The sequence below is a fragment of the Nelumbo nucifera genome, chromosome 2 (assembly GCF_055504915.1).
Source record: "Nelumbo nucifera cultivar China Antique chromosome 2, China Antique-T2T, whole genome shotgun sequence".
In the NCBI taxonomy this organism is placed as follows: Eukaryota; Viridiplantae; Streptophyta; class Magnoliopsida; order Proteales; family Nelumbonaceae; genus Nelumbo; species Nelumbo nucifera.
In genome coordinates this window covers 51553683-51566618 of record NC_142650.1, presented here as the reverse complement: position 1 = coordinate 51566618, position 12936 = coordinate 51553683, and the positions used below count along the sequence as shown (strand labels likewise).

Sequence of the window (12936 nt, the reverse complement as noted above, 5' to 3'; positions counted from 1 at the left end):
AGTATAAACAACATTATTGCCCTATGGAGCAAAAAAATATATACATATATTTATACCACCATTCACCTCCCGTTACATGAAAATTACTTTTAGAAACACCTTTTAAATGTTTTTTCTACAACCAGCACTACAAATATCTTATTATCTGGTGCTTAATGGCATCTTATGTATATAATAAGGGTAAAATAATTGCAGACTAGTATTCTATACTTTGGGATTAATCTCACTTTAGTACTCAAACTTCAAAATATGTCATTGGAGTATCTAAGCTGTTGGAAATTGCAAATTTAGTATCTATCGTTAGCAATTCATTAGCTATCTGTATACATAACGACATGTACAACTTAAATTTGAAAATACAAAAACTACCCTTTTTAGTATTTTTTAAACCCTTTTACCTTGATCTTCTTCCCTGACGACAACAGGAATTACTTGTCTTCTTTGGCTTCTTTGGCAACAATAACAATCTAAGCCCCTCTTCGTTATGGATTGAGTAATTAAAAAAAAAAAAAAAGAAAGATTGCAATAACAAGAGTCTAATCCCCTCTTCCCCAACAACGACATCGTCCTCTCTGGCATTAATGTTTTTTCATATAGCTTCATCAACAGGAAGAAAAGGTTAGGGCATAAAATGATCAAATAATAGTGAAAAAGGGATTTAAACACGGCTATTTTGGCCATTTCAAAATTATACTTCTGATACCTATTCAAAACTCAAAGGTATTTATTTGTACTATTTCCCATGCCATCTAAAATACTAAATGGATAGTTTTTAAGAGTTTTAAGTGTTATAATAGCAGGTTTTGAAAAGCTGGTAGTATAGTAAAAATAGTCTCAAAATACAAGATATTAATCTGCAATTTAACTATATAATAAAAAATATGCCTTGTATTCTGTGCGAAAAGACCACCCTAGACATTTTAAAATTCCAAAGCTCTAAAACAAATGGAAAGGATGCAACCTAGTACCGAGCACTGTCTGCAATTACAGGTGACGTGGGATGAAGGCTGGGAGCAACCTTTTCGCAAGAACCAAGGCGTCTTTAATGGTTTTCATTCATAGCTGATGGTGGTGGTGGTAGTGGATAGGTTATAGTCAATAGTGAAGTTCAATTTATGCTTTAAGAAGCATTGCATATTTGCATATTGGCCGGCATAGCTGGTCACAACCAAGATGTCATGTGATCAACTTATCCTGCCTAAAACAAAGTCCAACTTAATCATCCACGCAAAAATTTACAACATAAAAACATGTGCACCCTCTCACTGACTAAGCACTAACTCCACTGCATTCATATAGCTAGAAAGAAAATAGTAAATGCAAGCATTAAACTCGTGATCGAAACATAACTCTTTGATTGACACAAAGTGTTGCCACCCACCACCCACCACCACCGGTAAATTAATGGATCCCAAATAAGAGATCACCATGGCCAGAACTCACCATATATGTATATATATATTCCGATGATTTCAGCCATGCATGTTTATCTCAAAGCAAGGTTTACAAGACAACCATTAACGCTAAGTCCAAAATAAAAGGATCAAATAGATACAAATCATCTAACCATCCTTTAATCAACTTGATGTTTGGTATGTGGACATTGTCCTACTTGAGGCACCCTTATAAGGAGACATATGGCCCAAAAGGTTTCGTGCATTTGAGTCATCTTATGCACAGCCAGCGCAGCTATTGATAATTCAAATAGCTTTTTCTGGGACCATATATATATCATAAGAGAGAAGTACTACTACTATCAAGGTTCAATGTATTGGCCTGTATCGGTATTTCTTTTTTTTTAAGTTTTATTTGTTCTTTTCAAAATCGGTTCAGAGGGATCTGTTTAAGGCCAGGTTACCCTCTGAATCATGGTCTAACTCGATACAATCCTTGGAAGGGTGTATCAAGAAGCCATTGGCACGATACATATGAATCAATAGTATCGATACTTTGAACCTTCCTACTACTACTATTACTCATACACCTTTATACAAAAACACATGCAACGGTATCTCCTGCAATTAAAATCTCTGTACATACTCTAAAAGTATATGCATCATTGATAACATCTCCCTGTGAATTTAACAAACATGTATTAAAGTTTTTTACTTGCGGGACATCCAGGCTCACAATACACAGTATCACCAAGTATCAACAACATTATCATCGAAGAATTATCAAAATTACATGCTGCGTGCTTTGATAAATGACAATTAATGATTCCCCCTCAAGCACCCGAGAAGAAAAATAAAGAAAAGAACTTTTGATAAATTACAAACCGTCACCCTGTACTTTGAGGGTAGTGATACTTAGTATCTGGAATTTTCATTTGTGATAAAGACCCACCATGAACTTATAGATTCCAACACTTTGCCGCACCATTAGCATTCTATCCAATAATTTCAAAAAATATTTTCATGAGACAATTTTGTTGAAAATTGATAAAATACAACAAAAAATGTAAAATAAAACAAAAGTAGGAAATTGTATAAAATATAGGAAATACAACAAAAATAAAGAAAATTAAAAGAGGAAAATACAATAGAAAAACATAAAATTACAGAAAATACAATAAAGTAAAAAACGAAAATACAAAGAAAAACACTATAGATTTGCAATAATAAAAAAAAAAAAACTAAAAATACAGCAAAAGATACAATGCTTCGACATGCTCGTTTTTGTTATTTTGATATTTTCTTTGCTCATCCTGTGGAATTTTGAATGAACATTTTAGTAAGTGTGGCAATCTGTAATTTATCCAAGAACTTTGTTTTTTCCGTGATATTCACGGAAGATTTTAGCCTGTATGAAGTATGAACACACAAAGAGGGAAACACGCACATTGTGTGTTGTTGCTGTCAGTTACACCATTTTCACTTATTTCAAATGCTTCAAGCAAGACAACAGCTACGTTGATTATGTAGTAATGTCTAAATATCGATACGATCATCTTTTGACCTTGGACCATGAAAAGAACCCCCTATCACCCAAGTTGGCAAAGAATACAATTCCTCACTATCCTTAATGGTGACTGACATCTGGCCTAAGTGGAAGAAAACAAAGTTTTCTCTGTAACAATCATGGCCGAGCCAATTTTCTCTCAGTACTCTAAACTAAAATTCCGCCCTGATAGAAAGGGAAACTTACATTGACCAAATAAAGGTATTCTTCCTATATAAGCAGTACGAATCCATCCCCCATCCAGCCATCCTCTTAATACGGTCTCTGCCTTTCCCTTTCAGCTTAGGTTAGTGAGAATACTGTCTCTGTTACCTGGGTCGTAAGAGATGGATAATGGAATGGAGAAAAGAAGAGCAGGAGAGTCTGAAGAAGTCGATGAGGAGAAATGGGTTTACGATTCGTCTGTGGATCACAAGGGAAGAATTCCTCTCCGAGCTTCAACTGGTGTTTGGAAAGCTGCTCTGTTTATTATAGGTAAGGGTTGGTATAATCAACAACTCATCATCATATGGAAATTGATTCACCCACTAACATTTGGTTATATATGCTTTCAGTTTCACTGCTTACTTAAACTATTCTAACCAGAATAGTTGGACTAATAAGCAGCCACTAACTTTTCTTCTTCTCTGCAGAATAGTTGGACTAAGCAGCCATGAATATCTGTCTTGATTAAGATTTTTTTTTTTTTTGGTCCTTAGTTGAACTCATAGTAAGCAGCCATTAATGGAATGCTTTTAAGATTTTCATTGCATTTGGACCCATACCTCATCATCCAAATTGAGCTCTCTCCATTTTATTTTTTGTTAACATTCCTAGAATAGATCTGATTTATATGTTAAATTTCTGAACTCAGTTGCAATGGAAACCAAATTAGCTCTCTCCATTTTTGACTTTTTGAATTCCAGATGCTCCATTTGCGTTACTGTTACTGCCATAACTTAGGGGTACAAGGTATAAACACCTGAAAGTAGGGTCGGGATTTGTACTAAAAATTGATGTCTACAAAACCTAGGCTGAGCGATGCGATAGAAAAGGCTTTTGTAGCTTAACCCAAAATTGTCGGAACTCACAACCCTTTGCTGGCCAAGGTACTGGTAATGATGAAATACTTAGTTATACGAGTACAGATCTAGTACTAAAGGCTTTATAGCTAAAGACTGAAAATTTTATTGTAGTCCTATTTATTTCAAACCCATCTCTAACTATTTCCTGAATCGATGCTTGCTCCGTAGATTAGCTCCTTTAATCTCATTGTTCTCTAGACTTCTGAGAGAGAGAGAGAGAGAGAGAGATTTCCACCACCAACCCCACCACGAAAACCTACTATCGTTTTCAAGATCTTATCCGGTTATTCCCCACATTGTAGGTATCTCCTCTTCTTTCGAAAGGGAGGAATGTTAATTTTATATACAACCACAAGTGGGCAAGGAAAAGCACTGATTCTGTCTAATGGATCAGTGGGCCATCCTAAAGAATGGCAAACCTTAGTCCTACACTACTTTTAGAATTAAAAGGCCTAAATAACCATGTTTACTGCTCGGACTCTGGTAATTGGATTACATCATTTTCCGCTAACTCAGTTTGGAAGGAGTACAAATACAAATATGTAGAGTGTATTTTGTATCATTTTGTATGTATTTGCACTGTACATATTTGTATTTGTACTCCTTTCAAACTAAGCATAATAGAACTGATATTGAACGAGTTCCTGAGTGAGATGTATCTAATTCGTTTGGCTAACACTGTCAACATAATCCTTGGCTTCTTTTTTGTCTAAATCAAGTTTTGTATTCTGTAACTATTTCTAAATCTAAATATTAAACTTTGTTAATTGGTCCTTTTTATTTTTCTGGGCTAGCCATTGAGTTCAGTGAGAGGTTGAGCTACTTTGGAATTGCTACAAATCTCATCATATACCTCACCAAGGTGCTTCATCAAGATCTCGAAACGGCAGCAAAGAACGTAAATTACTGGTCGGGTGTGACAACCCTGATGCCTTTGATAGGAGGATTCATCGCAGATGCGTACATGGGGAGATTCTCCACTGTATTGGTTTCATCCTTCATATATCTCTTTGTAAGTTCATCTCCTTTACTCCTTCGCATGCCGTATTAATTAACTGCCTAGAGATCAAAGCAGCATTTCCAAGAGAGATTTGGGATTGGAGCGAGGTTGACCCGGTTGGTTGATCGCCCAGTTGGTTCAATCCAGTCCAACTGGCAGACTGACTAGGCAACCTAGGTGATGAAAGTTTACCTTTAATTTAAACGCACAAAAAAGAAGAACAAAAGTTAGGGGAGGGAGATCCCCTTCATTGTCAATTGGTTCTCTTTGACTTAATTGGTCGGTTCAAATCGGACTTTTTCATGGTTAACCCTTTCTGGTGATTAGTAAAGTTGGGTTATTTGGGTGTTCCGGCCATGGTGTTTATTTTATGACTCTAGTCTATTTGAGTGGTTTTAAAGTGTCTGTCGATGCTGGAAACAGGGCCTGATCCTTTTGACAATGTCGGTTCTCATACCAAGCTTGAAGGCCTGCAACGCAGATCCATGTGGTAATCCGAAAAGGCTTCATGAAGTGATCTTTTTCATCTCCATGTACATGATCTCTGTGGGAACTGGAGGTCACAAGCCTTCACTCGAGAGCTTTGGAGCTGACCAGTTTGATGATGATCATTCAGAAGAAAGAAAAAAGAAGATGTCTTACTTCAATTGGTGGAACTCTGCTCTTTGCTTCGGTCTCGTTCTCGGTGTAACTCTGATCGTTTACGTACAAGACAACGTTAGCTGGGCTAGTGCAGATATTATTCTCACTGTGATCATGGCGATTACAATTGTAGTCTTCTACGTTGGAAGGCCGTTTTACCGATATAAGGTGCCCGAAGGGAGCCCCTTAACACCCATGTTGCAGGTACTTGTAGCAGCCATAAGCAAGAGAAATCTTCCTTATCCTTCCAATCCTTCTGAATTGTACGAGATTCCGAAGTCGGAGAAAACTCAAGGAAGGCTTCTTTTCCATACCGATAACCTTAGGTAAGTAAATGGATTTCCATCAACAGCAGTCTGTGTTTTCCAAAAAGCAAGCTTTTTCTCGCACTCTGCTGATTGCATCTCTGTTATTTGGATTCACAGATTTCTTGACAAAGCTGCAATCGTTGAAGATGGTAACAGGACCACATTAACTCAGAACCAGCAACCTAATTCATGGAAACTATCCACAGTTACCAAAGTAGAGGAAGTGAAGTTAGTGGTCAACATGATCCCAATTTGGTTGGCCACCTTGACATTCGGAATAGGCGTAGCACAGGCCACAACATTTTTCATTAAACAAGCAAGTAGCATGAACAGAAAGATTGGTCATGGCTTTGAGATCCCTCCAGCTTCAATCTATTCTGTGGCAGCTATAGGAATGATCGTTTCTGTGACTGTCTATGAAAAGATACTGGAACCTGCACTGAGAAAGGCTACAGGCAACGAGAGAGGGATTAAGATACTACAGAGGATCGGCATCGGAATGGCGTTTTCGTGTGTAGCCATGGTTGCTGCCGCCTTGGTTGAGAGGAGGAGGCTAGAAATTGTACAAGGAGGAACCGGTGGTGGGATGTCAATGAGCGTCTTCTGGCTAACCCCGCAGTTCGTGATTATTGGCATAGGAGATGGGTTTACTCTGGTTGGCTTGCAAGAGTACTTCTATGACCAAGTTCCTGATTCTATGCGAAGTCTTGGAATAGCATTCTACCTGAGTGTGATCGGAGCTGGAAACTTCCTCAGTAGTCTACTGATAACTGTGGTTGATATTTTGACGGAAAAGAAGGGAAGAAGTTGGTTTGCTAAGGATTTAAACCACAGCCGCTTGGACAATTTTTACTGGTTGCTTGTAGTCATGCAAGCAGTGAACTTGTGCGTCTATGTCTTCATAGCTAGAAGGTATTCTTACAAAAACGTAAAGAGAAGGGTGGCTGTCGTTGATTGTTACGAGGGCGATGTGTCAGTTTCAGTTTAGACTATGCATGAGATGAGATGAAATTTATTACTACTAATTGGTGTAGCTGATCGATGCATGGTTACGTTGTCTCTTGCCACTCTCATCATGATCCTACATGTGTTAGTTATTGCTAGCTAGGGATCGAAGACTAGTATATAGATATATAGATATATAGATATATATTGCTTGTCTTTTTTAATTAGTAGATAATTAATTAATATAGAGCTCTTGAATGAACAGTTAGTTAGAAGCATTAATTGTAATCGTATTGCATTAGATCGATGTACCAGAAATTAAAGCAATGCAAGTTTCTTCTCTTGTGATCGGCGATCTCTTCTGGAATTCTTGGCCTCTTGGGTGTAGTTGATATTTTTCTCTTATGGGATCTCTGTTTGTGTTTGTTATCCCATAAATAATAAAGGCGAAGAAGGGAGTAACTCTCTTGCCCTCTTGGGCCGGGCCTTCTAATTAATTAAGTTCTGGTCATGCATTATGCTACTACGTACACGTGGAAGATATGGAGGAGTTAGGGGGGTAGTTAACTTCAGATATCCAACCCATACCCATTAGATTAAAGTAATAAATTAACCAGGTCATTTTACTTGGTGGGCCGGGGGTGCAGTGGATTCAAATTCGAAGATGTACTTTTCCGATCGAGATCCATATGTGATTCGATTATTGGGATATCTGGATGATGAGTGATGACCCAAGATAATGGCATCCCTAAATCCATTAATAATTGGGTTGGGATGAATTGATTAGCTAGCTGAAGCCTGAAGCTAACTGCCGACGAAAATTAATTAAGCCCAAAACCCAAAATCCAAAACAAAGAGCAGATTCACCGGGGATTCAAAGAATTAATCGTCATCCTAATTCCCAAAACATAGAGTGAAGCGAAGTGGGTCATTGGGGAATCTCCACCAAGTACATGCATCATCTTAAAGTACAGAAAAAATAGAAGGAATTTCTTTATTGCTTTTCTCCCTTTAACTTTGGTGCTGCCAAGTTTGCAACAGGAGATTGCTTCAAAAGGCGCAAAAGTAATATAAAGTAGTGGTTCTCCGTTCGCAGTGGAGAAGACTACTTACTACTAGTGATGATCCCATGCACAACAGCGTTACTCCAATTAACTGAAATTTATTGGATTGCGTGCACGGATATCCTTAATTTTGGGATTCATCTTATATCATTATTGTTGCTCGACCCTTTCATTATTCCTAACGTTTCGATTCTTCTGCAGACCTTTTCTCGCTCTCCAATCAGCATATATAGGACTTTGATTCAACGATGAGCTAGCTACGCATTTGAAATGAAGGGATACCATAAAATTTTGTGGGATCGCACGTACTACAGTACCCCATAGCTCAGCCGTGTTGACACTAAATCCATTATAGACTAAAGTATTCCTTCAAAAAGAGGGACGTCCCCTTAGTGCTTACTGCTTAGCCAAAATAAACAAATAATTATGAACATAAGAATCATCCAAAGTCATTATACCTGAACTATATATATATGGATCCAACGTAATTGACACGCACCATGGAACATCTACGGCAAATATAGGTACCTCCTTCGACCAGGAGAAATGTTTTGGTTTCAGTTGTATTCGAAGAAAAATGTTACAGAGACTGCCCTTCCTTTAAAGGTCAGTCTCTTCATCAGCACTGTTCTTCAAAGACAGAAATTAAATGGCTTTCCTCTAAAATCTTGAGTGCTAAATTAGATTTGAGCTTAGGGTGAAAAAACCAAAATTTGGGCTTAAGAAGCAAACAATGCTCATGGCTTTGCACCTCGACTTCCTTTTTTTTTGTTTTCTATTCCAGCTCAAAGCCAGAAATCTTCACAGTACTAATTAATTGTTGGGCAAATAGGATATCTGTTAGTGAAAGTGTCAAGGTGGTTGATAAACTGTGATAAAGTTCTGTTTTGGACTCATAATTGGATGACAACAAATGCAGAAGTGAGCTAGCTCTCTCCCTCTCATTTGTGTATGTGTTAGCTAGAGGCAACACAACTGATCATCAGGATATAGCCAGCCCATCATATTCTCACACATATTGTAGAAAAGGTTGGAGCTGATAATTTACTAATTGCCAATCAAGAGCATATGCTTTGGAAGGTAAAAGGTTCTCCATATATATGGTAAATTTACAATGAAATAAGCAACATGACTAAACTCGGAAACAAAACTAGCTAGGTTAATTTCCAGTGGTTTCAGAAAGAATTAAGGGGAAAAAATTAAAAAGAAAGAAAGAAAGATTCCAAATCCAATAGGCTTTTTCAGTAAAGATATGTATTCAAATTAAAACTTTGTTGAATTAATATCGGTTTGATGTTTAGAACTTGTGGAGAGCATATGTAAAGAGGATAAGGCTGGTGTTGCAGAGTGCAGTTCATCTGGACTCTGAAAAAATAAAGATGAGACTTTCTTATCTGGACCATGTGGACCTAAGACCGTATATGATATGTTTCCCAAACAAGGAACCAAGGAATATAGTTGAAATTCATTGAAAGGTTTGGAATCGCTACCTACTGTTGAACTTGAAAGTAAAGCAAATGACCGGCCACTACTACTTAAAGTAGTGAACAGTCTAACACATCAATCAATCAGGACTCAGGAGCATCATGGGAGTGAGTATGGAGTCAGCAGATTCCGAACTCATCATCACTGACTGACTGGTGTGCACGACTGCATCCGGGAGCTGAGGGGAGGCGGAGGCCCCATTTAACATTAAACATGGATTCCCCCCTTATCATCATTGATGTCAACTGTGCCACAAGTTCAGTATCCGAGATACGGAAACCAAGCCCAAGCCCAACCAGAAGTGGGCCATTAAATTCAATGGGATGGGATATGGAATGTCTCCTGCTCTCTACCTAAAATCGCCCGAGCAATATTATCGGAAGATTTATCATTTATGGGGTCGCACTAGCACTACCCCCAGACCAGACAAATATAGCTAGTGCTCTGTGTCCTTCCTCCCCTGTTGGCTGTTGTACCAAGACGCACCAAATTGCATTTCGTGCGCCGTGTTGGACTGGACATGACTCCCACACAAGTCAGAACGTCGAGCGAGGGCCGAGGGGCTTCTCTGTGCAACTGCAATCCAAAAAAGCGAGGTTGGCGCTTGCTAGGGGTGTCCATGAAAAACCGAAAAACTGAATCTAACTGCAAAATGTGATTAACCGAATCAGTTGGTTTGGTTTCAGTTTGGAATTTTTGAAAAACCGAAGGACCGGTACGATTTTCGGTTAACCTATAAAAAAACCGACGGTTAACTGAATCGACCGGTATATATATTTATATGTATATTTTATATATATATTTTTTAATATATGTCACATATTTTTTATGTATTTTATATAAATATATATATTCATTATATAGAAATATATACTTATATTGTATTTATAATGATCTATTTACAAATATATTATATATTTTTAAAATATTTATAATATATTATATATCATTTATTATTTATAATATAATATTATACACATATTTATATAATATATATTATAAATATAAAAAACCAAAAAATTGAAGAGCCGAAGAACCAAACTGATCAAAAACTGAAACCAACGAACCGATTAACTAGTGATACCGGTTCGATTTTGGTTTAACAAAATGAAAAAACCGTTACCACCGATTTGATTTACAAAAGGGGCTATGGTTCGATTAACCGAACCGTGGACACCCCTAGGGCTTGCTAGGATGATAGGAATAAGGAAATTTTGGGCGGGGAGAGGAATAAGCCGTAAGCTTGACTAGCCAGTTCCGTGGTTGTGCTTGAACAAGTCCCCGACTTTGTGGATGCATGGAGACATGGAGTAGGGTTCCTCCCCAATCCCCAATCCCCATCTGGTCACGAGTCTACATGCACGAATTCTTGCTCCAGCTCATTCCGCCATTTAAGGAGACCTAGAACAAGCCTATACCAGGAGCTCAGAACCTAGACCCAACCTGCTCCGCAATCTTGTCTGAGCCAGAGCCAGCATTTTCATTTGGGTTGGACTATCTTGGTTTGAATAATTTTACCTATTAGCTCCAATTGGCCTGCCTAACCCAATAATCCCTTTTTGGAAAATGTCAATTTGTACTGGAATTATATTAGAACCTTGAGTTGGCGATTGACATGGTTTTAAGTGTTGGTTGAAATTTGTAAATCAGTACATAGCCATAAACAAGCAAAAATATTAAACAAAACCAATGGGTGGACTTGTTTCACACAAAATTTCGTCCAGAATTTTATGTATAATATTAAAAATAAAAATTTAAACTGTAACAAAAAAAAACTAACCAAGTATCCAAAATATCAAAAATTCCCAACTTTAAAACATCGAGCGAGATCACAAAAAAAGCCTTAACCCACAGAAAAAACAAAGGTGGCTATCAATTATCAAGGCACCATGATACTTGCCAAGTCAAAATATGGCCTATCCAAGTTAGGGCTACCGTAGAGAATTAGTAGTGCAAAATGGATTTCATCTCCATCAATAAATTCTTTAACAGAGCTTGAACTGAGCAGTGGTAGCTTTTTTTCTTTTCTTTTTTCCTTTTTTTGTTTTGTATCTATTACCTTTGTTTAGCATTGGATTTTGTTTTTGAGTATCATAAATAAAATAAATATAAAAAAAGCAGAGCTCGAGCCTTTATCGAAGTTTGTTTGGCTAAATGAGTTTGACAGAGCATAGGATGGGCTTGGCCTGGCTTGAATTCATTTGAGTTAGATATTATGAAGTATTTTATACAAATAGTAGGTAATAATGATATGGTTTTTTTTGTTACTTTTTATTTTATATTTTAGGGCAAATTTCTTAAACTATCCTTATTGTTTAGTTAATTGACTAATTATATCCTTACTGTTTAATTATTGTCTTCCACTGCCTTATTGTTTCTGACAATTGCCTAAAACCTTCTTTTCCATTAACATTCTGTCATAAACCATTCACGTGTAACATCAGTAACCGTTATATTTTTCAAAAATCTTGAACCTACCCTTTTATAATGAAAAAAGCCCATTCACGTGTGACATCAGCAACCATTCTATTAGAAATCTCCAAGAATATTCCTGGTTAAAAATGTAGAACAAAATGAGAGATCAGAGGTCGAACAACCCCTGTATCTGGTTACCACCCTATATTTTCTGATCGCCCTTTCAGACCTGCAAGGATTCAATGCCGTAGAATATCAAACCTTTAGCTACGCTTCTGAAACCATTGGTGGAACCCGATTTGACCCATAGAGAGAAAATGAAATCCGCGTCGGAAGAAGCACGAATTCACAAACTTATTCTATTGGGAATTTAGAATTAAGTAAATAAATTTTCAAGTTCAATGCTTACATTTTATAAAAGAAAAAGAGGAAAAAGGGCGAAGCCCTCTGTTTTCTACTTTTTTACCCAGGAGAATAAAGGAGGAGGCCGCCTCCCATTTTCTTCAACATAGAAGAAGCACGAATTCACATCAAGACAGACTCTTTGGAGCCTTGGACTCTCTCTCTCTCGGGTCCTAGTTGGCCAACTTTGGAGTTGGGCGAAATGAATATCTAGAAAGAAAATGCATCCTAAGATAGACGAGTCTCGCCCCATCTTCTCCGACTAGATCCCCTCGGAGGCCTGTCTACTACGTGCAAAGCCCATCACGAGATTCCCAGGATGGCGAGAAGACAACATCTTTCCATTCTACGTCGGTACCCAGCCCCATGGGCTCATCCCCTCACTCCCACTCCTTTGTCCTTTGTCAGTAGCCATTCTCATGAGTCCTCCAGCAGCCGTTCAAGTGAAATCCCAGCTTACCTTTCGGGTGAAATCCCAACTACCTCACAGCTGCTATTTCCCAGGAGCAAGTCATGGAGGCCGTTTGCTCTAAAGTTTGACATTTGAAAATGCAATAATTACGTTAATAGGTATATTGGTATTGGTGAATTTTTCTTTCCTTTGAATTCTGAATGTAGAGAATGTTGAAAATTATCAAATATCTATTTTG

At 37.6% G+C, this 12936-nt stretch overlaps 1 protein-coding gene across 1 annotated transcript; it reads left to right on the top strand.

The window, feature by feature from the left end:
• The first annotated feature begins 3105 nt into the window (after window positions 1–3105).
• On the top strand, window positions 3106–7287 carry LOC104601138 (protein NRT1/ PTR FAMILY 5.6). Its single transcript, XM_010264360.3, has 4 exons — window positions 3106–3435; window positions 4820–5037; window positions 5449–5993; window positions 6093–7287. The coding sequence occupies exons 1-4, from the start codon at window positions 3288–3290 to the stop codon at window positions 6961–6963; spliced, it is 1782 nt and encodes a 593-aa protein (XP_010262662.1). The 5' UTR covers window positions 3106–3287; the 3' UTR covers window positions 6964–7287.
• Window positions 7288–12936: the final 5649 nt, after the last annotated feature.

Bases quoted from the DNA above. Each gene is read 5' to 3' on its own strand.
- LOC104601138 (XM_010264360.3), top strand. From the start codon at position 3,288: ATGGATAATGGAATGGAGAAAAGAAGAGCAGGAGAGTCTGAAGAAGTC. The intron at 3,436-4,819 runs GTAAGGGTTGGT...TTTCTGGGCTAG, and splicing joins AGCTGCTCTGTTTATTATAG to CCATTGAGTTCAGTGAGAGG. The intron at 5,994-6,092 runs GTAAGTAAATGG...TTGGATTCACAG, and splicing joins TTCCATACCGATAACCTTAG to ATTTCTTGACAAAGCTGCAA.